This window comes from Oenanthe melanoleuca, chromosome 1 (assembly GCF_029582105.1).
Source record: "Oenanthe melanoleuca isolate GR-GAL-2019-014 chromosome 1, OMel1.0, whole genome shotgun sequence".
In the NCBI taxonomy this organism is placed as follows: Eukaryota; Metazoa; Chordata; class Aves; order Passeriformes; family Muscicapidae; genus Oenanthe; species Oenanthe melanoleuca.
The window spans coordinates 24,515,509-24,541,360 of record NC_079333.1 but is presented as its reverse complement, the minus strand read 5'-3'; the positions used below and the strand labels follow the sequence as shown (position 1 = coordinate 24,541,360).

Below are 25,852 nucleotides of genomic sequence, written 5' to 3'. Positions count from 1 at the left end.
ACATCTGTAGAGACAGCAGCCATTGGTAGGAAGGACAATGCCTTAATGAAAATGGTGTAGATATGGAGGGCCTCTTCCAAGTCCAGCTGCAATGGGATATGTCTCATAAGCTTCCCCAATTTCCCATTGGAACTCTGCCTAAGGATGACTCCTTCCTGTGCCAAACTTGGACCACACAGTTTCCCCTGGCTGAGGAAAAATAATACCTCTCACCTTTAGTATGAAGATTTCAGGACAGTTTCATATAAAACACTAATGAATTATACTAATACTTCCACTACAAAAAGAGTGATATTATCCACTCATTCTTTTATACTGATTCAAACCTTGAGATTAAATGACTTTCTTGTCTCACTTAGAGAGCTGGGTACAGAACCTGTCAGATGAAAGTGCCAAGCCAGTCTTTTAACTGCAAGATTTTACTGTAACCAGTTAACATTGTATTTGTCAATCTGCCACACACTTCTTTTCCTTGACATCTTGCCACTATTGCAGGGAGTAAAAAACTCATCCAGTTTTATGGTGACAGTATCATCTGGAAGCAGAGAGCAGCAAAATGTTTAGGACTCCTTTCTGATTCTCTGTATCCTGAAGGCAGAGCTAGGCACAAGCAGTAGGCAGGTCATATGAGATGTCTGTTTTGCTGGGGAGGGTGAGGCTCCAGGGCAGACATGACATTGTCCTGCTGTGGGAAGAGCACAGAGAAGTCAGGCTGGGCATTGGCAGGTAGAGGTATCCTAACACAGAAGCAAGCAAAGTTCTAGACCTTGCACTGCTTCGCAAGAGATAGTGAATGGGATGCTGTCCCCTGGCTGGGATGAACTGGCTAGGAGGGCGTGCATGCATTTGTGTCCTTCACTTTTCCCTTGATCTAAGAAGCACCAGTGTTCTCTGAGTGCTCCCAGCACCGTGACAGAAGCACAGTTGTGAGCCTATGCAACTCTACAGCTTTCTATTTGTATCAAAGCCAAGTCCAGTGCTTCCAGCAGTGCAGGTTAGCATCTCTTTCAGGCAATGTGCCTTGCTATCCCATTCATAAGTGATAAAAACACATCCGTCCCAACTCTGGAGTGTAAAACATACTAGTAAGGAGTAGTCCTTATACTCAAGGGAGTACCTGGTATTTATATAGCCTTTTTTCTTCCCCTATCTGGGCCTACTGGATATATTTTTACTGCCTAGAAATTCAGCCTTCTTACTGTCCTTCAAAACAGAATTTGAACCTGCTTTGAAGTATCTAGTCGCTTGCTTCAGGCTTGAACGAGCATTTCAGAAGCAATGTGGATGGACATTTTAATGTGTCAGTATAGACACAGCTATTTTGTCCTGCCTGCAAAAACTTTGGATCTGCAAAACTCCTGTCAAGAATATTGTGTTATATGGAGAAGACAATTATCTCTCTCAGGATGAGAACGACTTGGCTGCTTTTACTCCAGAAAAGGTAACTTTGGCTGAAGGTATATACTCAACCATGTCTGACCTAGAAAATGCCAAAATGGTTGTCTATAGCCTTAGTCCTTTATAAAGCTTGCAGTTTAAGACACAGAAATATATTATTGGTCTTCTGTTGTCTCACCCTGAAAAATGTTCACCTGCCATGTTTTACATGGGAGCCCATTATAGACAGGAGAAGAAGGAGAGGGAAAACAAGGACAAAGGAAAAAATTCTAGTTAGTACAAGTTTTTGCCGTGATTTGTGACTTAAGTATCTTCAAGGTGATGTAAGCTGCATCCCTGTTCCTTCCATGGCACAACAATTTTATCCTGGGAGAAGAATTTCAGAAAACTCCTAGAAATCTACCTTTGTAGCTTTTCTGTTTCACAAATACAAAATGGGTTACATAGGGACACAGAAGTGATGGTAAACACTTCTTCACGTGTTTCCCTAAATAGGAGGAAATATGCATTGCTTCAAACCCCAGGCTGCATCCATTGGCTCAGTTCACCCCTGTACAACATTCCTGAGGCTTACCTGCTATTGAGAGGCAATGGCGCTACACAGAACTTGCCAACAACAAATGGCTCATCCTTGCTCCAAAAACGATTCTTGGGGATATACTTCAGGGTCACTCTAGTGATCTGGCAGAGGGGAACTTGGTGGGCTAGCAGCTGTTTGCCTGTCTCCTGGTCCTTAGGTCTGCAAGGCAGGATGAGAAATTTGAGGGACATGTTCAGTCAACTTGCAGATACAGTCCACAGAAACACTGGAGGAATCTGCAGCATTATTATGTGAGGGCTTCACATAAAATGGAGTGACAAGACTCATCTGTCAAAACAAGTCATTGCATGAGCATCTTACAGGTTGTCTCTCCATGTTTTATCTCTGTATTCAGGAATATTTCTGTATAAATATCCTTAATTCCATCACCAACTCTTCTTACTGTTGCATATTGATTGAAACACTGCTCAGCTTAACACAGAGAGGTAAGTGTAGATAAGTCAACAGCTATGAAATGGTGAATAGCATGGATGGGGATCAGTTGTTCATCATTTCTTCCAGTACACAAACTGGGGTCCTCAAAGAAAGCTAAGAGGTGGCAGGCTCAAAAAGAATGCACACTGCACAGATTACCAGTCCTTTCAAGCTGTTAAAATCCTTGCTCTAGGATGTTGTAAATGCCAGGAAGTTTACATGACTGTACAAGTCAAGGGAGGGGGAGTGGACAGGTTTGTGGAATACAAAAGCTAGTAAGGATAAAGATCTCATCTTTGGCTCTGAAAGTCCCTGAGACATAAGTAGACAAAGGGAAACTCTTTGGGGAAATATTGCTACGTGCTTACACAGAGATTTTTGATACTCTTCTCTAGCTACTTGCTTTTGATCATGTTGAAGGCGGGATGCTTGGATAGAGGGACCTTTTTCTGTACCTATGCTCTTACCCAGACAATGTGAATTGAGAAATGACAGATGTTTGGTAATGAGCCAATGACCAGAGCCCAGTGAGTTGTGTGCCACAGATCTGTGCTGCCCAGGTATTTTAAGTCCCTTCTATGGAGTCTATCCAGTGGGCCTTACACTTACTTGATCTACTTGGCACCTCCTAGAGCATTGATGTCCTTGTGCTCATGAAGAATGATATCTGTGCAGCTGGCTTGGCACGGTCCCAGCAATGACTTGGGTTTTAGCTTTTATATTTTTCAAATTCTCTGCTGCTTAGTATGTAACTCTGGAACTTCACATTAGGTGTTAGTGAGTTCTCTTCACAGTGTAGTTAGATAAAACAGTCCCTTCTCATCTAGAGAATCAAGGACAACCAGCACCTAAAAAGCATAAACAAGAGCAGAGGGAACAACATACGGATGTAACAAAACTTATAAAAGTGTAAAAACTCATGACCAGGATCCATCTTGGATTCAACTTGGGTATAGCCCCAGCTGGGCTCTTGCATTGCCCAAGGTGTATCCTTCCAATAAATACCTATGTTATTTCTTTTGCTCTGCCTAGTCTCTCTTCAAGGTCAGCCTTTCCAGGCATCACCAGAACTACCTGGGTGACAGTCTCATCAGAAACATGATGGCAGGCAAAGGGGTGAGGTGACAAAAGGGTCAGGAAGGGCCTTCAATTCTGCTAACTGAAGTAACTCTCAGGCACAGGCTGTCAGCAGCATTCACAGCAGCCAATTCACACCAGCACACCCAATTCCTCCCCTAGATGGTAAGAGTAGTTGCTGGGTTTTGTGAGTCTGTATCTGGCTTGAAGCTGCTAAAAATAAGAAGCATGGCAAAACTGTGCCTTCAGAAAAGGGAATAATGGATACAAAATGGAGGCCATCTCTCTATGGCATATTGTCCATGAACAGAAGACCATGTTGAAAGAGCCACTCCTGGGACTCACACTTGGTCCCATCCTGCACAACCTTTGGATGGATTTAGGAGACTTGGCTGGTTTTCTTGGATATAGGGGATGATGCCATGTGATGTGTAAGCACACAGCAGGGCAGCTGGGAAGTGTCCTGTGTAACAAACTCCTCGCTCATCAGGCCCATGTCAGCTGCTGAAGCTTGGAGATATGTCTCTTGCGGCATTCTGAACAACTTGTGGGGAGGAGTGAGATTAGAATGGATATTTGGAAGAGGAGATGAGAAGAGCAGTGTAAGGCAAGACACAACCATGTGAATCCTTTGCTGAAGGTCTGAGACTAGCTGATCACTCCCAAGTCTCTGCACTTCTGGGAAACTGCAGGATGATATACATGACAGATCATCTGAGATAAGTCACTGATCGATTGGTGTCTGAACTGTGATGTGAGGATCTGTGTTTAGATGCCCATCTGATACTCTGAGCTTGACTGCACTGGAAGGCTGAGCTTTGCCTAGAGCAGGGAAATTTGCCCTTTGCTACTAGTGGAAAATAAAAGCACTGTTAAATTTTATACTCTCAAATCTGTAGGTTTATTGGTATAAGCAAATTTTTCAGTTTAGCCCTGTGCTTCTAAGAAAGGCATTTAAAAGAAGCACAGCTGTTGTTTTTCCTCCCTCGGCAGGGGGGATAGGTTAATTTCCTCTAACTCCACTGTCTCATTAAAACCAGAGGGTACAGCAAAGCCTCAGGATTGCCCGCCTGGCTTACTTTCCCGGGCAGCCTTTCCCTCCAGGGCTCATATACCTCCTAGTGCACTCCCACCAAATCTATGTTCGGCAACTGCCAATGGAAGCAATGCACGGGTCCTGGTCTGACCTAAGTATTACTCTTTCTTCCCTCCTGCATCTGTGGAAATGCAGATTTGGCTTCCAAACCAGGAGAAGTTGAACAAACTGAGCTCCCCCGGGTTGGAACACAAACCCAGATTGTGGTGCTTTGCTGGAAATCTGTGACCAAGCATCTGTGTGACTCTGGAGAGTACCCAAGAGCATGGCTTTCCCTTCCCCATTTCTCCCCTCTACCTCCTGGTGCCCATGACTAAATCAGCAACACAATTAGCTCCAGGTCACAATATTTTGGCTTATCAGTAAGGACTGTGTGGGAGCCAGCACTGGAAACCCTGTGATCCCAGAAGAGCTGCCTGGGACTCTTTAACAGATTGCTTTCCAGCTTCCTGACGCAGCCAGCAGCATGTGCTAGCTGCATGGTGGTTCAGAGAAATGGGCAAGACGTAGGAAGAAGTGAGGAAGGTATTGGGGAACTTTTTGTGGTGGGGAGATCCCCTGGTGGCAAGAGCTGTGGAAGCTGTGGAGTCTGATCTTTTAGTTCAGACACAGTCTGGTGAAGGGTGGTGCTTTCAAGAGGCTTCTTTCTGTCTACACAGTGGATCTTGGTCCCCTGCCCCTTGCTTTTGCCTGCAATAGGAGTGAGAGCATTGCTGCATTACTGCAGAGGCAACAAGCTACTAACACATTTCTGACTATGCTGAGGTGCACTTGTCTCCTCTTTGCAACTGCTGTCTTCTTGAGCATTAAGAGAAATGTCTAAGCCACCAAGTCTATCTGTCTAGAGCTCTGGTGGATTGGGGTCTTGCTGAAAGCCACCTGTATCTGCCAGAGCAGAGCTAATAACTATCTGACAGTGATTGCAATTTGAAGTGGCACCAGGTCAGGGTCAAGTGTGAAAAAGAAACCAGCATAGCCACACAAAACTATGCAAATCTGGGGTTCCCAGGGTGTTCCTTCTGCCCTGTGTGCTTGGGAAAGTCATGGACCAAGTCAGGGTTACTGAGTAATGGTAGCACATTACTGATTCTTGAGGGCATTTAGGGAAAATGGGGAAGGACTCAAGAAACAAGGTTGTGGCTCATCACTCAGGGAAATACACTATTGTTGTGCTTTTCCTGGACTAGGATAAACATCCTTACTGGTGGAGCTGGGAAAAAACAGGCCAGAAACCTGCACTGTCACTCACATGGTGATCTTGGCTGTGTCCTTGGTGCTGTTACTGCTGAAACTGATCTCAATGCTGGTGACTCTGTTTCTTTTCTTCTGCAAGTGGAACTCAACCAGGCTGTGGTAGACTGAGCAAGAAGCAAACAATGTGGGAGTGAGGACATGTGCTATCTGTAGGACCTACCCATGACAAAAGAGGGGCTCTAGCACTCATTCCCTGGCCCCACCAGCAGAAAAGATTAAACAGACACAAGAAAGAATCAAATCTCTGTGCTGTGTGAGGCACAGGTGGCATGTCTGTATAGCCCAGTGTGAACAGACAGGCATTTTCAATCCCTTTTACTTCAGCCCTGAAACTATGTGACTGTGTTAGTTCAGGGCTGTGCCCACACTAACAAATCTGTTGGAAAGGGCTTTACAGAGGAGATGTGCAAGGTTACTGCTCTTCAGTGGTATGTCTCAGACCCTGTGGCACACAGCAGCTGACTCTGATGGGGTAGTGTACTGTAACTACCTGGGCTCCTCAGAGGATCTGTCTCATTGGCCAATACCCTTCTGGCTCTTTTTTCTCTCGTGCTACTTACCGCAGAATGGGGCTGAAGGACTAGTCATTAAAAAAACTTTCACTTCCTGTGGCAGCCTGCTCATGTTGACACCTGCCTGCTCCAGCAGGCCTGCAGGAAGAAATAAAGTCAGTGCAGGGAAAGCCATGAATGACAGAACAGAAATATAATCAGTCACCTCCTTTCATTCTGCATGACTCCACTGTCTTGGAGAACAGGTCTCTTTCTTATACCAGTGCAAATCAGAGCAAGGAAAAGTTTGTGGGGGTCTGTTTGACAGGTTAACATTCCCTCCGAAAACCTCCTCTGGCTACCCCAGGAAATCATCACCAGAGAACCTCTTGGTGGCTTTCTTTCATTTCTCTGCTAACAGACTGTGCTATCAGTTATATCTGTGCAAAATGAGCAAGACTAAAGACTACCAAGTCAGGAAACTTAGTGCAGATATAAATGACAGTGCAAACACAAGGGAAAATTAACTCCTTGGTCAAGTGAGGAAACCACCATAACTTATGGCCTGCATTGTTGAATAGCTGGCAATATAGTTTGGTGAGATGGGGAAGAGATGGCTGATCTGAGACCACATGCCACAGCCCAGTTTCAGAAGCCAAAAAGAGGCATCTATTACAACTCCCCTGTCCGAGGAGCTCATCTTTGGAGTAACCATGACAGAAATTCATGAAAAGGAGGTGACCCAGCAACACTGAGTGATGTAGAAGAATGAGATTTCAGGCTTGAACTAAAATTTCCAACTGCTTCTTTAAATAAGATATTTTTTGGAGCTGATTGCCTACTGATTCTAGCAAGTGATTCTGGAAACTCTCTTTCAACACACATCTGGGCCCTAGGAAATGTTTAAAGATCAGAAATGTTGAAGATTTTGCTGTTCTACCATGGGCAAAATATGAGCTTTTATAATGTATCTGTAGAAGCCTGAAAACGAAACAGCTTCTCATTCTTCCCAAACAGATCCAAAGCAAATACTGCTCAGAGAAATCTGGACAGCATCCTCTGCTTTGCACTGACACCATCAGGAATGTATTGTCATCTGCTCCGGGAAGGACTCATACTGGTACTGTACCTATTCTGGGACAGGAAGACAGGAAGGGTTCTTCACAGTCCAGGCAATGACCATTTAGAAAATCTTGATGGTTTGCACAGGGGAACCCCAAGATGGGACAGGCGTGGTTCAAGGCACTGATGTAGAGATGTACTGCTCGCATGTGATCGCAGATCAGAAAGCTATAAACTGCAAGAAAAAAATCAACCAGAGAAAATTAGTATTCCTGTTGGCTTCAGGCTTTTTGCTCATTCCCAAGGAGCTAGGAGTGAAGGAACACGCCTACTGCAGTGATTACCTTCCCATTAATAACATTTTGTAGGGCATTTCTGTCGCTACAAGCCAGATCCCACTGCAAGAAAAGTTCTGTAGGAAGTTAGAAGTGTGTCTGTCTCTCACACTGACTCCCTTAGAAGAGAGGGACCCCAGGACTATCATGTTTCTGTCAATATCTCATCAATCAGGCCATCAATCAAGCTCTCTGTAAGGGGGTGCAGCAGCTTTGACTCCCACCTGCACTGAAACCTCAGCTATGGGAAATGAGGTACCGTAGATATTCCAGGTAAGCTAACTCAATGCTGCTGACTCATGCAGAACATATTTGAATGTTAATGAGCCCAGACTGTTTATTGTGGAAAGTCCTCTTCTCTAGAAGAAAAGGACAGTAATTGCATGAACTGTCTCTCTAATTAGACACAACTCCCAGCATGAAAACAAAAAGCAGCTTTTGTTAGCACTAAGAGCCTTTCTAGCAAAGTGCCATCTCTACTGAACCTAGGTTTTTGTGTCACAGAGAAACATTGCCAAAATTGCATTTCTTGACAGTGGTGCTGCCAAGACTCTCAATCAGTATATGATTTTAATTTCACCTACTTCTTGTACTGCTGAGAATAGATGTAGGCTGTGAATATGCTTGTCTCACTTTCTAGTTGCCCTGGCTGCAGCAAGAGCTGCTTGGCAAACAGCATTTTCAGAATCTGCTAAATGGCCATGGAAACTCTTTGCTTGGCCAGAGAGTGTTCTTACCTGCAGAGATGAATCGGGGGCATCCTGGCTGATCTTTGCCTCCATTGACAAAATAATCAATGTGGCCTACTGGAATGCGGATCCCAAAATCTGAAAGGAGGTGAAATGCCACTTCATTCTCAGGCTTGGCTCTTCTGTAGGCTTTATCCTATATGTTGATGACAGGTCCCAATAATTGGTTGAGTATCAGTAGAACTGGAGGCAGCCCTAATTCTGGAGACATCAAGGTCACATTTCCTGCTTCTACATCTGCAATTTTGATGCATGGAGCAGAAAATGCTCCACACGCTGCCATCAAAATGACTGCAAACAGTGTCTTCACCATCATCTCAGTGACTCTGGTTCTTGATTCTTTGTAAAGGAGAACTAAACTGACCACAGCCTTAATGTGGGATTATGAAGGATGATTGAAAGTTGTGCTGGTAGCGGTTTTCGTGGTCTCCAGGCAAAAGGCACCACATTATTCTTTAGCCTATGTAGATCCTCAGTGCTTTAGAGAAGTTACTCTGTTTTTGCACCAGCTGTTGGTTTGACTCTCTTACTTTCCTACAGCACTCTGGGTGGCACCTTTCTTATATCAGGTGGGAAAAAACAAAGCGAGTCTAGACCTATAAACTTCCTTCAGGCAGTAAAAGTCATGCCAAGATGGTTCTGCATAAACTCACTTTGCTATAGCAATCTCCACTTGTCTGTTTTTTGAAGTGCTTTGGGGTATGAATTTATCATCAAAGCCTTTCTTAACAAGAAACTTCCTCAGAGTGAACTTGAACTCATGGTAGTCTGGCAAAAAAGGGACAACAACCTACAGACTGCTTAGCAATAATGATGGCAGGAGGAACAGAAACCCAAGCTGAGGAAGAGGGAAGCCAGCTTACTGTCAGCATCAGTATGAATGGCTTCCACAAAGAGGGCATCCCCAGGATCCAGGCGTTCCTCGGGGCTGGCTCTGGTGTACTTAGGGCCTGCAGGATCCAGGGCTGTAACAAAATCAAGCACCTCAACAACAAGTACTCTTCAGCCCCTCTCTTTCTTATTTCTGGACCAGTTATTTTATCTAAAACTTTAAAAATAGTGCAAAGCAGAAATAAAAAAATTATTCCCAGGTCTCAGTGATTAAGCTCCAGAATAGTTTCTACCAGAGCAAACTGGTGGTGGTGTGTGTACTAGAAACCTTCCAAAGTTTCTTCTTACCTAAATGATTCTGTGGCTTTATTCATGCTCCACATCTAAAGGCTGAACAAGTCCTGAGTGCACCAAAAACTCGAAATGACAGGATTGGCCTATTATCATTTCGCTCTGCAATTTTCTCAGTGGAGACTCTTCCTCACACCCCAGAATCTGGCTGTGTTTAAGGTCAGCTCTGATTTGGTACAGTTGAGTGGCATTAGACCAGCCTACTGTGAAAACAGCTTGTGGGAGAGAACAGCAAGGAGGCTCATCTGAGTCCTCCCAGCACTGGCTCAGGCTCTTGCCTTTGTTCCTTGCCTGAGCTGTGTGGTAGGGATGCCATGCCCTGGCCTTTGCCTTGCTGGTCCTGCTTGGTCCTGACTTGACTTCCCAGCTTGATCTTGGGCTTGCCTTATCACAACAAACTTGCCTGGTAATCACTGGAGTGTGGATGACCCTGGTACCTGTCGCTGGACCTGCTCTGCTCTTCTTGCCCAGACATAGTAGGACTGTATCCCTTGTCTATGAGGCCACTGCCCACTTTACTGTCCCCTTGGCTATTAGCTCACATTTTCCTGCAGAGCAGCTCACTCCTGCTGCTCCCTCCGCAATTGCATTGTGAGCTTTAATTCTAAGAACCACATGTACATGCTATAATTTGGAAGCAAAGCTTCTGGGTGTTGTGGGTTTTCACTAGTTGTGAGGGCTCATACTTTGCTAAGGTGGCACCAATTTGAGGAGTGTAGCAGAGATGGAAGCACCTTTTTGCAAATACTTGTGCTCTTTTGGCAGCATGGAAGGGACTGGTGTTGGAAAGATGCTCTCAGAATCTAGGAAGAAGCCCATAAGTTTGCATCCAATGAGCCCTTACAAAATTGTAAGACCACTCTGAATGACTCCCCTTTCCTGCTCTTCCATTTTCTCTCTTGAAGGACAGGTGAGGACCCCAGACTCAGTTTGATGATACCTGTTATCCGTCCCAGGCGACCGCCATGGAAGTGCCCCACCAGGCCCCCAACATGTGCTCCAAGGCTTACCCCAATGATGTGGATAGATGTTCCTGAGACTCCCAGGGCCTGCAGGTTGACAATAATACAAATTATTATTTCTGTAGCAGCAGGGTGAAATACCCTGTCCCAGCCCACACAGCAGCCCCATAACTCTCCTAATGTAGGACTGCTTTTGAGGTGTACAGTGGAAAACCAAATACTTAAGGAAATGATGGGTATTGCCCTTTTTGTTTTTCAGAACCTTTCTTCGAGTCCACAGGTGCAAACCCAGCCCTAAACAGGTTGGTCAGCACTGCAAACATTTCATGGAGGGTTTACATGTGGCTGGTTAATACAAGGGTTCATCACTCTGATTGTGTAAGTCTTGTTCAGCTCTGCTTTGCAGGAACAGAATGGGACACATCTGGGTATTTCCACATGCTGGGAATTATATCTGAAGCCTACAGCAAATACAATATATCCTCAAATCTCCCTCCCTCCAGCTTCCTTGACAGAATTTCTCAGCAGAAGAAGACTGTCCAGTGAATATGGATCTGAGAAAACCCAGGGCAGGCTTTAGGTTTGTTCTGAACTGGAGAGGCAGCTGACAACTGGGATTTTTTCCAGAAAATGTCAGAACTCAAACGGAAGAAGAAAAATGATTGCATGCTCAAGCCTGGATTGAAAGAGGGGAAAAGGAATCTGGAATAAAATACCCACTCGTACAACTGCTGGATACAGCAGGTTGGGAGCAGCTCCATGGACATGCTCTGGAAATGCATAATGGCTTACCAGGAGCTTGCTGATGAACTGTGAGATGGTGAGGGCCAGCTGTGTGACATTTTCCACTGCAGAGGGATAGGCTCCTGTAGACCCATAAACCCAGTCTACTGCAATCACATTCACCTGGCTGGTGTGTAGTATGGCTTGGACAAGCCCTTCAATCCAGGACGGTTTGGTACCCAAAGCCCTGTGGACTCACCAGAGACAAGGATGTTAGGTGTTCCCCAAGCATGGGGAACCACTGTATTGTTCACTGGTGCTGGAGCTTCACCTATCTCAGAATAGGCTGCCAGACAATGACTGAAAGTTATTTTTGGTACCAGACACCACACCTGGAAATTTTTTTTGCAGTGGTGTAATAACATTTTCCAGAATGCTCTTATTCATGAGGGAACCAGATATTTTAATACATCAGATAACATTTGCATGCTCAGACTGAGATTTCTCTCTGTAGTGTTTCATTAAGCCACCACAGAATCCACCTGGAGTAGTGAGGTGACTGAGACACCTGGATCCTTCTCTGCTGCCACTGGCTGAAAGTCCTTGGTCACATCACCTGGTTTTCACTGCTACATTTTCTCATCTCTAGACAATCAGAAAAAAAAAATCTATACCAAAAAATTCCAGAAAAACTGAGGAGGCTCTGTTCTACCCGGTTTCCCTAATGCCATCAGGTGAAGAGTGTGCTATCTTGCTTGAAGGCAACAGCTGGTTTTCTGAGAAGACCCTGCAACATCTGCTGTGGTTTCATCCTGGTTTTCTATGCTCTTTCTATTCACGCTTTTGCACTTCAAACAAATAATATTATATCGTGACACTTGACTGAAAAATGGCACAGAAACTTGCAGAATGATGTCAGTTTTTTAAAAAAACTCAGCTCCAATCCCAACACTTTGAAGAACAGAAGAATAATCTGTATACTTGGGATTCTAAACAGCTCATTAATCCAGGCTATTGGGCATGAAACCCAAGCAGAAAATTTAAAGGGACAAGAATCTTAAAGAAAAGACTTCTTAACTAAAAATGTTGATAAAAGGAAAGAAATAGAAAGATGTGAAGGAAGAGAGAGAGAGAGAGATAAAGAAAGGGAGAAAGAAAGAGAGAAAGGAAGGAAGGAAGGAAGGAAGGAAGGAAGGAAGGAAGGAAGGAAGGAAGGAAGGAAGGAAGGAAGGAAGGAAGATATTTTTATATTTATTTCTAACTTTTGTAGGCTCCAAAATGTGAAGCACACACAAGAAAAGGCAATTGGTCACAAACTAAAGGACTTCAAGTTGTGCTGTAATGTAGGGTGTCTGCAGCATTTTCTACCAACAGCCTCCCAGAAAATTCTTGGTTCCAATTTGAGGCTGAGAATCCCAGTCTCTGTTCTTAGCGCTTGTTTTGCATGCAGCCACTCTGCTGGGATGATAAAAAGGTCACATGAACAGGACAGTAACATGCCAGCCCTCCCATTGTTTGGGAATGCTCCCGCAGTATTTGATTTACCAGTGCTCTTCTTTCTCTCACCTGAAGCCATGGATGATGATTTTGGTTTTCAGGCTGCTGTTGAAACTACAGTTCTTTATGCCATCATCAGCTGAAATCAGCTCTCCACAGCTGGGGCTCAAGGAAGTGAACAGAAGAAACCGGACCTTAAGTTTGCTGCCCCATAGGAAATTGGCTGTCTGGAAGTCAGTGCAGTGATGATGCCCTGAGAGTCTGTCTGTATTCCCTGCACAGGGGAGAGGGAATGGCACATTTATTCTGTGTCTGTGCAACGGGGAAAAAACCCAAAACACTCATTCTAGTTCATTAGGAAAATTAAGATAGCAACTTTACTTCTATTGATAAAGATTAAAAGTATGGAGCAGAAATTGAGACAATTCTGGAAACTTTACCTGACTGATAAAGTTGTTTCTGTCCTTTGATGGAATTCCAGCTCTGTCTGGGAAAATACCCATGGATATCATGCCATGATTTCTGAGAGTTGTTTTACTATGAGGTGAGTGGTATTTTGCTGTTTTTGTTTAGCAGATGGCCACCTACACCAGCTAAGTACATTTATGAGGAGACTGTTAGATTTTTTTTTAAATGGTTGCTGACAGAGAGTCACCACTGAATGGGGAAATTTCTATTCAAATTCTAGTAGGCTTAGTGAAAGGTTTAAGTCTAACTGACAATTGCATCAAAAATCCAGAAATAAGTATGACAATGCTGATGATAAAATATGAGAACGCTGATGAAAAAATATGCCAATGATAATTTCACAATTGATACATTTACTGGATAAAAATACTTTCTGAGAAGGAAAAGGTTGCCGCTGGAAGGCATTTTGACCTAGATAGCAAAAAAACCCATCCCACCTGTAGCTAATAAAACACTTGAGCAAATTTAGGCTAGAAAGCAAGCACAAAAGTTCAGCAGCATATGTCACTAGCAGTGTTACTTTAAGAACTGGCATTGTGGCATCCTACTGCAATGGCAATACATGCACCTTCCCTTTCTGGGCTGGAAGAAGTGAAACAGCCTTGAACCTGACATATGATAAAATAATTATTCATTGTTGTATTCTTAAATCAAACAACCAGCTTCCCAATTTCCCTCAGAAGATACTTTACACCAGCTAGATGGCCTACAGGTCAGCACAAATGGGTTAATCAATATTCAGATTCCCCTAGAAATGTGTGACTATCCCTTACCGTTGTTTATTTCGGTCTTCCTGTGTACTGACAAGGAAGAAAGAAATATTTTTAGAGATCAACTTGAAAAAAATGTGGGTCATGAGCTAGTCTAAGCTGCAAAAGTGGGTCTAGTGCCAGCACAGTGTGTATCATAAGTGGCATAAGATTAAGGGGATCATCAGTAAAGGCAAGGCAGGAGGTGCACTGAAGTGAAGCTCCAGGTGATGGGGAACTGTAATGTTATTACTACGGCAGTCTTGTTGACAGTACAGTTAAAGAAAGAAACGGAAGTGTGGCATTTGTTTATTTTCTCTTGGCTACTGCAGATCACACTTGTTGAGCTTTTGAACCAGGAGACGCCACTGCTAGACCAAGTTGTCCCTTTTCTGCATCCTTACACTTTAGGGTAAACATGGATCATTCTTGTAAATCAGGTTAATGGAATGAAATCACTGAGAATGATTGAATCAAAGCATAAGAGAAAAAAAGGACCATTCTTGCACTACTTTTTCTTCTCAGCACCTAACAAGATTATTGCAAGGACTTCTTGACATACTTGTTTAGGGAGAATTGAATTCAGATCCTTCTCTGTAAAACCTTCAATCCCTTGCCAGGCACTTATATTGTTCTTACCTGTTTGTACTGATCTGGGCAGCAAGAGGACAGCAAGAACAATGAGCAGTTTTCTCTTCGGATCTTCAACCATCTTCCTGTTTGTCCAATGGAAGTATAAGGATTGTAAAGGGGAAAACCAGCTGTGGTTAATGATCAGCTAATGACTCTGTAATGATCAACCAGCCTATGTACTTTTGGGAAAATTACCAAATTTGGATTTTGAAAAATTACCTCTGCTGTTAACTATTAGTCAAAATTTGAAGATGAGGCTTCACTTACTTTTTGGTTAAAAGAGATGTTGGCCTTCCTTTCCTCCCTACTACCCTTTCCTCAAGGGAAACTTCTCACTTCAGAAATTAGCCAGTGCAACCAGTGCCAGCAAGCGATAGAGTTACAGTGATTTATCCTTGATATCTAGACCTTACTGCCAAATTCTGACTAGGGATGCTGGTTTATCACAAGGCTTTGCAGTACGTCCATGCCAGGATGATTCATATCAGCCTTACAACATATTTACCTACTGCATTGCTGCCTTTGCTGTATTTCTACTTTTGGTCAGATACCTGTAGTGGTCCAAATAAGGCAGAACAGTGGATTACATATGAAAAGTGAGGGGAAAGACAGGTTAAAATGTAACTGGTGGCCATATCACCATAACATGCCCAGACTACTTTTTTTAGGGTGGGAGCACCCTTCAGTAATGCACCAGCATTATAAGCATGCAAATACTTTAAAAAGACTTTTTGAATAAAAAAGCACCAGACATTACTTTTCTTTAGAACTATTGGTGATGGCAGTATTTCCTTAGCCCAGTTTGTTCTATCTGAAGGCTTTGGGGCTGTTTTAGGCAGATCATTTTATATCCAAGTCTTCTGAGATAAATTTCTCCAGTTTTCACTGAAAGTCAGGCAGCCTCGGCTGCCTGGCCTAGAGGACTATTGAAGCCCCACCCCCAACTACATCCTCCCAGAGATACATACAGAGATACCTTCTGACCTTGAATTATTTTCCTTCAGGATCAAGCTGGCTTATTGTCAGAGAAGCAGGTCCTCAGTGTCTTACAAATATGTGACTAGGTTTGTAAACCAAATCAATTTTCCAAGACTGAAAACATTAATCCAATAGCCAGGTCCTGGCTTCCAGCCCACTCTTCATCTTTCCATCCCCAGAACTAGATTAATCTTATTTTATCTTACAATTCTCGGATTGTAAGATAAAGCCCGCGTACTCCAATGGACCCATTCCTTCTTTGCCAAGTCCTTTGGAAATTTGGAAATGTCATGTAATATAAATCAGGCACCAGTATTACAGCCCTAGAGTTAAACAAAACTTTGGCCCAGATGTGCAGATCTGATTTTATTTTGTGTATTTGCAGAGCTGTTAAAAAACATCCTGGTGTTTAACAACTCTGGAAATGCACAAAACTGGTGTTTTTAAAAAAGAAATGTCCTAATGAAATTGAAAATTTTGTTTCCTGAGCAGTATTTTTTTTCTGAATTCTCAGATTTAGTAATTCCAGGATTTTTTTTTAATTATAGAAGCACACTGTAGTGATTCCTTATTCGAACAGCAAAAGCCACTCAAGTTACACTATGCTTAAAATGCTATGCTCTTACTAGTAAAACTATTTTGGTATGAAGGGTTTTCTTTTTATTGCATGTGAACTTAATTACAGAGTAATTACAGTTACATTAATTCAGAAACTTAATGCCTCTTACTTTGCTTCCCAATGGGAGTGATTATAATGGCAATGGGAGCACTGTTGCAAAGACTTTCAAACCACTTTAGATTTGTTTTAACAGTCCCTTATAGTCATGAAGCACAGTGTGATTTGCTTGAGAATGTCAGGGATAGTGAAAGCAAACAAACTTGATTTTATGCACAAATTCTCTTAATTAAAAAGAAAATTTTAAAAATGTGCTGTCTATGCATTCAAGCAAATGCTGGAAGTCCTCAACTCAGCTGAAAGTATCGAGTCCCCGCCCACAAAGCAACAGCTGGCAGAGGCATATAAGTGGAAATCTGATCACAGGAAAATTCACTTAGCCTGGAAAACTAATTTTTGATACTGGAAAAAATGGGGTAGCAGCACCAGACCTTGGGGGAAGCCAAGCGTGATTTTGTTGCAGTGTCCTGGATAGCTGTTAAGATGGTTACAGGTAAAGAAGCAGGAAGGGCTTTTGTGTGGTTTCCACAGAGATGTTTATTTCAGCCATGCATGCACATGGACAGTCCAGGGTCAGAGGCAAAGGCAAAGGCAGGCTTTGTGGTAAGGCTCCAGGTTCAAACATGGGATGTTTGGATGGTAGGGGGATCATCAGAGACCAATTACCAGGGGACATGGGGGTGGCAGTAAGGAAGGGTTAGGCCATGGGAGCCAAAGGGGAAACAGGGTGGGAGTGACCAAAAGACTGAGGGACAGGGACCGGGCATGGGGCAGACGGAGAGAACAAAACAAGGGTACATTGGCATGACAGAACAGGGTTTGCTGTGAGAGAAGCCTCTTGTATCTCCCTAACTAGGGAATGCCTTTTAGGTCTCTACATGAGCTAAGCAAATTATAACTATTTAAAACCTCTCCCTGTGGCCTTTGCACTCAAAGAAGGGCATGAAATACACTCAGAGCTTAGCTCTCTGTTCACTAAGTTCTGGATCCCCCTTACTGCTGAAATAATTGGTCTCAGAGCTCTGTATTTTCTATCATTTGCCTGTGAAGTAGAAACCATGGCTTTGTGTTAAGCAAGACTCCTGTATATTGTTCCCACGGTTGACAGAAGAACCAGGACTAGTTCTCATCTCAACAAAAAGCAATTTGAACTCCCCGATTTCAGAAGTGTGTCCCAGCAATGACAGAGCAGGAAGTAAACATTAAAAATTGTCTTGGCAACTGAGGAAGGAAAAACGTGGGCAAGTCTGCTTGGCTACCCTGTCAGGAAAGGAGGAAAACCAGCCATTTTTTGAGTAGTTTATGTATCTTCCACCTGGTATGCCTGTATAAGTATGCCTAAAGGAAAATGCATCCTTACCATGTATTGCAAAGTAGAAGAGCTTAGGTGAGTTCATCAGCCTCCAGACTGAAGTTTCTCTCTCAGTTTCTCTGCCCTGTGAAGCCCTAATCATCTCCTGCAACATGCAGCAGCTCACTAGAAAAAGCATAGGCCTGTCTTAAGTACATCTGGGTGACCTCTTGAGGTTTCTTCCACCCTAAAATAATCTGTTTCAAAGTGAAACTGTCTGCTTCAGATTTCTCTCTCCTAACCTCCAAGATTTAATGACCTACAGGAAAGTTGTAGTGTGCAAGCATCCTCCCAGCAACATGATTCAATCCAAAGCCTCTAACAACTTGGGAGGACATTTTACCTAACAAGAGAACGAGTTAGCAGCAGAGAACATGTGCTCCTGCCATGAGAGTGCTGCAGGAAGATGGCCATGCTATACTCCTGGTGTAAACACTGTGACTTGGAGCCTCTACAGAGTAGGAAGCTCCCTTTGACACTTAGCAGAGATTAAGAATAGAGGGGAAAAGGTAACTGAGGTACAGAAAGGCTCCATGTGGGTTTCTGTCACTGAGCAAAAAGAATTTATGAGATGGGCCTGTCTCTACTTGTAAGTTACATGTCATGACATTCCAACACAGCCATGAAGAAAGGATCAGTATTATTCTGTTTTTATAATAACTGAATGAGAAAGCATTGCTCAGCTCAAGATGCAGTGTCATTCCAGCTCATGCTGCAGCCTTAGAAGATGAATTAAAGGAACTTAGAGTAACTCCTAGAAGGAGATGGAAAAAATCCCTCAGAGTTGGAATAACTGTTTATACTCTGTTCACTGTTTACTCTGAAAGGACCTCTGCTTAGAGATATCCATGCCTTTCAATTTTTTTTTTTTAAATTTTTTTATTCTGTTGTGTGAAGTGCAAAGCTGAGGTTTCTTAAATGGGAGATGAATAGCCCACCACAGCTACTCCAGTCAATGTGGGGGACAAGTGTACTGGGAGAGATCTGACTGAGAGATAAATCTGTGGTGACAGCCTCCCTGACAGCATTGTGCTGTGCTGGTGTTTCTCACGACAGACAGATAAGCTGCTGGGAGCTGAGCATGCTTTGAGGCTGTAAATTCTGCACCTGGACCCTTCTCAGCAAGGGTAACGCATTGGGAGTGGGATGCAGGCGAAGGAGGTTGAAGCATCCACTCAGCATCCGTAGACCATTATTAAGAGAAAACAAAAACATCTTGTAGTTTTTTACAATGTGACAGAGCCTAAAGTGAAGAAATAGTTATCACATCTAGGCATGAATCTCCTGCTTGCAATTTTCTTGCTTCTATATTCATTCTCCTTATTTTCAGTGCGGGGATGTTTGGAATGCTTAAATAAAGAAACTACTTGGGCAAAGAGTATGCCTAAGTGCAACAAGTTGCTAATTACATCACTGTGAGGTTCTTGACCTCTGGTGCTCTTGGCCACCAACTCTGGAGCTCTTAGGCTCCTACTCCAAGCTCTTGGCTCCTACTTCGTCTGGTTATCTTCTAAATAAGCAAAGCAGCTAATATTTTAAAAGGCTATTTATTACAAAGTACATCTTATTACAAAGCACATCAGTCTCAAAAGGCAATAGCAAAAAAGCAATGGCAGAAGCAGTAGCAAAGCAAAAGCCTGTCAAAGAGCAGATGGCTAAAAGCCCTGGCAAAAGCCAAAGGCTAAAAGCACCAGCTCTCCCCAGTACATACTCTTATATAGGATTTTTCCAACAAACTAACATGCAAACTCAAACCACCACTCTTTAACCTATTAGAATTCTAGTTTCTTAGCATGTTAGGTTACATATACAACTACTCATACAACCTATCTTGTTCTATCTGAAAAATGCAAGCAATATTCTATCAGGACTAAGTCCTGTCTACAACCATGGTCCTGGAGCCTCTTAATAAAAACAACAGTATGTTTCTCAACCTTCACTAGAACTCACACTGCTACTGTGGAATCTAAACTTTTTACTTACTAAAAGCATTAGAGCTAACCCAAAACTTGCTAACTTCTACTTAAATATCTACTTTATGTGTGAGTGGCTTCAATACACTTCAAACCATCTAAAGGCTTTAATTCAATCCCTGCACTCTGATTTCTCTCTCAGGAATTCAGAGAGACCCCTGACTTACTCACTCCATCACATTATTATTATTTAGATAGAATTTTAGTTTTCATGTTTTGCCCCAGTTTTTCAGTAGGATTTCTTCTAATTAATTTCATGTTCAGTGGGAAGAGTGATTCATGTATTTGAGCTGCCTTTCTTTCAGGGCAGCAGGTTTTTTTTTTGCCTGGAGTAATTAGCTTTATGAACTTAACAGAAAACAGTTGCTCCTTTTCTTCTAATTGATCTTAATTTTTCTCTTTATCTAATCTATATACAATTTCACTGTATTTTATCGGCTAGATTCTAATTTTGCTGGGTTGATGCCCAGGTTTTGATTTTTCAGTGGCTAAACATAGCACTATTTGGTAGTAGTTTGTTGACTTTTGCCAATTTTTAATTCAGTCAACATATTTCTTTGTTATCAGATCTCAGTGAAAACATTTTGCTCTTTCTTAGAACAGTTTTGTTACATTTCTTCAATTTTTCTGCTGTACGCAAAAAAAAAAAAAAAAAAAAAAAAAAAGAGAGTTATAGGACTAGATTTTAGAGAATGTTTTAGGTTGAAAACTTCGCAGTTTTTCCCAGTAAAATTTGCACTGCAAAGCTCTCTTTGGACATGACAATCAAGTTTGGCAGCGTGGAATGACTTTGCTTACAGCCTTCTTTTAACACTTTCTTTGCAAGCAGGGTAGAGAAGTAATAATTACTTTAATGTTATATTAACAATTTTCGTGCTTAGACCCTCTCTGTAGAAGATGACTGGGAACTAAATTAATTCAACAAAGAAAACAAAGCTTGTGCATTATATTTTATATTATTTCAAAGGTCAGAGTGATCGTTCCCAGGGGAGACTCCATGATAAGTTAATTTTTAAAAGTTTCACTCCTCTCTCCGGGAAGGGGCCTCTTACATTAAACTAAACAAAATTAAAGTTACAAACACTGGAGTAGTCTCTCTTGAGGGACACCCCTTATAAAATATTTTCTAAGGTCCTACTCCTTATGCCTCGAGAGCACTAAGTGTTTAACAAACTTACAAATCACAAACTTACAAATCACAAAGTGTGAAAACTGATTCTAATAGTTCTGATTTGTTTGGTTTAATTTGGAACTAATGCACAATAATATATTTCAAGAGGAAAGAAAATAATAGCTAGTTGGGAGGAAAAAACATTTTCAAAAGTACAACAAATAATTTTTCTAATCCAAAGGCAAAGAGTGATGTAGAATTTTTTTTTACCTGAAAACAACTTAAAGCATATCTTAAATATTATTCTCATTGGTTACAGTGAAAGTATCACTTAAGTAATGTAGAAAAAGTAAGTTTAAAAATATGAATCTATGTTTATGGCAATAACTTGCTCTTCTAATGCCTTATAATAGGCATTTATGAAAGGAAATAAGCAGTTTTTCAGCAGTATTTTGTTACACTGATGACTATCTTAGGTAATTCCACAAAAGATTTTAGGTTATCTTTCTATGTGCCTGAACAAAGCAAAAAGGTTAAAAATAAACTAATGTTAGGTCATATTATAACAGACTTAGTGCAAAATGCTAAACAACTGTTAATGCTTAAGATAAACAAAATAGTATCACTTTTATACTTTTCACAACTTTATGGATTTTACATGGTTTATTTCTTTGCTTCAAAAGAAATGAATGTTTAAATGGAGCATAAATTTGATGTCTTTAAAAATATTAGTTCTTGTCCTGGTTTCAAGGACAGGTGTCTGCCGATAAAGGCAGAAGTTTTTCTTTGAAATAGAGACTTTAATTACACTCTCTCAAAGTGTTCTAATAGTTTGAATCAATAACTCTGAGGCAGAGATAAGGGGGTAGGAATAACAGCTCTTTTACTAATATATCTAACTGAACAAGCAGAAACAACAGCAGTTGTTAAAATTACCAACAAAACAGAACAGATAACTTGGTTCCAGTCTTTTCTTTAGCTATAGGCACACTCTCTCTGCACTCGGTCCCGATGCTCCAGACGGGCAAAGCCCAACAGCTGCAGAGAAGCGGGCGGGAGCAGAGGCGGGAAGGGGCGGCAGCGGCTGGAGCGGGCAGCTCCTCACTCACCGTTTGGGTTCTGATGCTCAGCTGTGTCCGCACAGGCAGGAGGCTGGAACGGGGCAGATGCAGGGCAGGTGATTGCAGAGGGTCTGGCTCTCCTGCCTTCGGCTGCGTGGCTGGAGACAGAGGTCCTCCTCTCCGCTTCGCTCACTGGAAACACGAGTCCCCTCTGGAAGCATGAGAGCCCCTCTGGAAGCCGCTCCCACCTACCCCTTTCTCTAGAGTCGTCAAAGGTCCTGGGTATAACCCAGCAAGCTCCATTAGCATGATAATGGGAAAAATTCTTTAAATTGACACAGTAATAGAAAAACACTCAACCCCCAACAGTTCTGAGAAAAAGAGAGGTAAGGGACAGAGTAAAAATAGACTATATCAAGAAAAGAATTTGCTTGCTTTAGTGATTTATATAAAATTTCTTTCCAACTTGTTTAACAAGAGAATTTAGAAGAGAAGGCATTAAGGCTTCTTTGGATGATACAGACAGCTTGTCAAAGACTTTAATAACAAGTTCTAAACTGACAAGAAATTAGACTAAATCTAAAAGATGTGGCCTCTGGGTTTTACAGTAAGCTTGACAATTGCTGTGATTGTTCTTTGTAATGCTGAAAAAATTAGCAGCAGGAAGACAATTCTTTTTAAAAGAGCAAGACAAATAAAACAGAGAACATGCTTTTTTGTTTTTACAGCAGTTTTTATACAGTACTGCTATTTAAAATTTGCTTATGTTGAATCTTTGTATACTTCACTTAAAAGTATAGGTTAGTCTCATAACTAGGTTTCAACTATTGTTCCAAAGGGGACTCTTAGTATCATAAACAAAAGTAAAGAAGCAATAAACATGGTTTAAAGGAACTATTTTCAATGGAACTATAGTGCTTTTCTTAAAGTATCCTTTTGCAAATACAATATGCAGTTAATGTGTAGAATTTTCAGCAGGTTGCCAGAACATTCAAAGAATTAAGTTTTACACAATTTTGTAACCAAATAAAGGTTACTTTTGATAGTCTTAGTAACAATAACTGAAACTGTATTTGTGATTAGTATTGCCTTTAATAAGTTGTTTATCTTGAGTTTTTGTTTATATATTGAAGGATTACTAAAATACTTTAAGGGCAAAACCTTTTGATGCTAGTTGAGGCTTTGAATTTGGAAAAAAAAGGAGAAGACTGAAGATAACTCCTGACATCTGTATTTGATGAGTTTTTCTATAATGTGTTTTTTGAGCCTCATTAAAAAATCGCAGGTCCTTCTGTGGGCAGTTTCACCCTGTTCATTGCAATAATGTCAGATCTTACACTACACACAAGGTTCACAAGTCTACAACTTAAACACAAAATTACAACACAAAATCTTTACACTCATTAATCACATCAGACGTAGGACATACACATATACTATCTTCATTTTCTATTCACACATTCAAGCAATACTAATATTTTTATAGATACTATTTATCAAATAAAATGCTTTAAATTTCCTCAGAACCCCCTCTTTTTATAATGTCCCTCTAAGTGGAATACCCTCCACTAAATTCTTGATTTGAGTCACCCCAGATAAGTATCAGAACCTCTTAGCGTCCTGCTCCTTGCTGTCCGCTGTTCCAACTACTTTTTCACACACAAACCTCCTTCATCACTCCGATGACTCATCCGACTGTGTACTTTAACAGACTTACAGTATCAGGCTTAAACTCCAAGGTACATCAGGTCCAGGCCCCGTGCAGTACTCAACTGAAGCAGTTGTTCCTACACGTGGAATCGAGCTATGGTCACTCCCCACAATTATTCCAGAATTTCACTCAGTCTTTACCATCCTCTTTGTCCCTTCACCAGCCAATCTCCTCGCGGAGAATGCGGAACCGCAGCTAGAAGGACTCCACAATTGCTCTGCAGATCTGGATGGTCCAGTCTGTGTCTCATACACACACACCCACCCCATTCATTCTCCCGGCATTTGCGCCCCCCTTGCACTATACTTACCCTCCCAGGTTTTCGCGCAGAATTTAGAGGTTACTGTGGTTTCTTAGGGAGTTTTTACTTCCCTTTTTCTTTTTGTCACTTTTATCCTACTGAGGGTTAAGCCTGTGGTCGCCAGTAACAGCAGGATAAGCCCTAGGCAAGCCACTTGATTCAGCGGGACTCCCCTCGACCCAGGCTCCCCCGGAGCCCCAGAACCACGGAGACTTGAGGTTCGTCTCACTGGGACCTCCTTTGTGAAAAACAAAGTTCACTCTTTCGATTTTTTTGAAGCTTAATAGGGGATAAATGGGATAATATCCAGCACTGGGGTGTTTGCCAACCTGCCAAAACTTAAAATAATGTTCTTATATATTTTTTCATTACATGGGTTAATTAATATTTATGGGCGTTGATACATATTTAAACTTTTTTGTGAGTTTAGATGTTCTAGAAGTGTTTTTCCTTGGTTTTAACTTTTGACTTGTCTTCATGCCATTCTGTAGATTAAGTCAATATATTTTATGTCTTCTCAAAGCTCCCTTCTGTTGTTTTTACACTTCTTGATAATAAAGAGTAATTTTTTCTCTTGGTGTCCTGGTTTTTGTTAGTGTTATTATTCAGGTAAAATAATCCACAAATGTGAGAAACAGCTATTTCACACTATTATTTGAGTTAGTTACACAAATAAAAGCATTTTAACATTACATAATTTCTATTTTAATATTATGCTAATGCCTAGTATGTATTATATATATGTATCACACTACTATTTATATAAGCTATATGATACATACATAAACTGACAGATTATACTATACCAAAAAGCAGTTAGAAGGAAGTACATATTGTACTATATCAAAATCTTTGTGGCTAATAATAACTTGCAAAGGCTAATACATAAACACGAAAACCAATACTATATTGTAATTTATAATAATGTGTTCCCACAAGTCCCACGGGTTTAGGCCAATGCCTTTGCATCTTCAGGGCAGGGGCCTGACCTTGTATCTATGGCCTTTGCTTCTTAACATCCTGCCTCACAGAGTTTCAGATTTATGCCCCTGTGTAGGGAACCTGGGCTAAGACCCGGTCCATCTTAGCCAATTTGTTGACCACACTTATGTTTTCCAAACTGTTGTGTTTTCCCTTTCTTCCTCAAAAACACTCAGCAGTGTCAAGAGGCCAGTCATCAATGAAACAGAATCTAAGTGTGTTTGAGTTTTTTGAATGTACTGCTGAGCAGCTGTTGTCAAAAAAAAACCCCTAGAAGTCAGAGTTGGTTCCTGTTCTATTTCTTTTCCTTCACTCATCACCCCCAGAGACCAACCTCACATTGGGTGGAACAGGAGAGCATGGCCAGGCTTGAGCCCACCCCTCAAAAGGAGATATTACCAGGTGTCCCTTGAAGAGAACAGAGGACATTTCTGGGAGCACGAATATCAAACACTAGGCTCCAGGGAGTACTGGGAGCCAGAGGTGTCCCTGTCCATGCCAGAGGGTTTGGAACTGACCCAAACTATTCTGTGATCATTTTCTGAGGGGGGAAGCTGCGTGCCGCCTGCTGAAATTCTTTCTTCAGCTAACCTGCGTGGCTCCCACTCCACACTAAATTGACCTACTTTCAGGTTTTCAATTATCAGAGCTGAACCTCCCTGATGTAAGAGCAACATGACAACTTCTGTCTCAGCTGCGAGCTGGAGCTGCGCCCTACGAATAACAGACCCGCTTCGCGGCATTACTTGGTACTCCAAGGCTCTGTATGTCATCTGCAGGGCACAGCGGAAACGGCCCCCGCGGCTGAAACCCCTTTTCTCCACAGCCCCGGTGATCCCAGCGGAAGCGCCCACGAGGGCCTCCCAGCAGAAAGCGCCGCCGGCAGCGCAGGGCGCCAGGCTGGGGCGGGACGAGGCGGGGCGCGCCTATTGCCGGGTTTTGGTTTCTGCACGGGCAGTGATCGTGCAGGCAGCGATGTGGCTGCTGGCTTCAATCCTGTGCTTTACGCTCCTCCAAG

At 42.1% G+C, this 25,852-nt stretch overlaps 2 protein-coding genes across 11 annotated transcripts in view; one reads left to right on the top strand and one right to left on the bottom strand.

Moving 5' to 3' along the window:
* Window positions 1-384: 384 nt before the first annotated feature.
* On the bottom strand, window positions 385-25,702 carry PLA1A (phospholipase A1 member A). Of its 6 annotated transcripts, none has more exons than XM_056494128.1 (12): window positions 21,890-25,702; window positions 14,698-14,774; window positions 12,911-13,115; window positions 11,414-11,591; window positions 10,600-10,708; window positions 9,341-9,442; window positions 8,466-8,555; window positions 7,461-7,628; window positions 6,401-6,490; window positions 5,836-5,944; window positions 1,973-2,137; window positions 385-685 (listed from the first exon to the last, which is right to left on the bottom strand). In XM_056494128.1, exons 2-12 carry the CDS (start codon window positions 14,768-14,770, stop codon window positions 601-603), a joined length of 1,374 nt encoding a protein of 457 aa, XP_056350103.1. In that variant the 5' UTR covers window positions 14,771-14,774; window positions 21,890-25,702; the 3' UTR covers window positions 385-600. The 6 variants fall into 6 exon arrangements, 5 of the variants coding, with proteins under 5 accessions (XP_056350103.1, XP_056350112.1, XP_056350079.1 ...); XM_056494137.1 differs by having other exon boundaries at window positions 11,528-11,591; window positions 25,581-25,649; XM_056494104.1 differs by having other exon boundaries at window positions 25,581-25,648.
* Window positions 25,510-25,852, top strand: part of CD58 (CD58 molecule) — a 37,250-nt gene continuing 36,907 nt past the window's right edge. For all 5 annotated transcript variants that reach the window (XM_056494192.1, XM_056494162.1, XM_056494181.1 and 2 more), the window contains exon 1: window positions 25,510-25,852. In XM_056494192.1, the coding sequence (XP_056350167.1) occupies window positions 25,510-25,852 (343 nt within the window).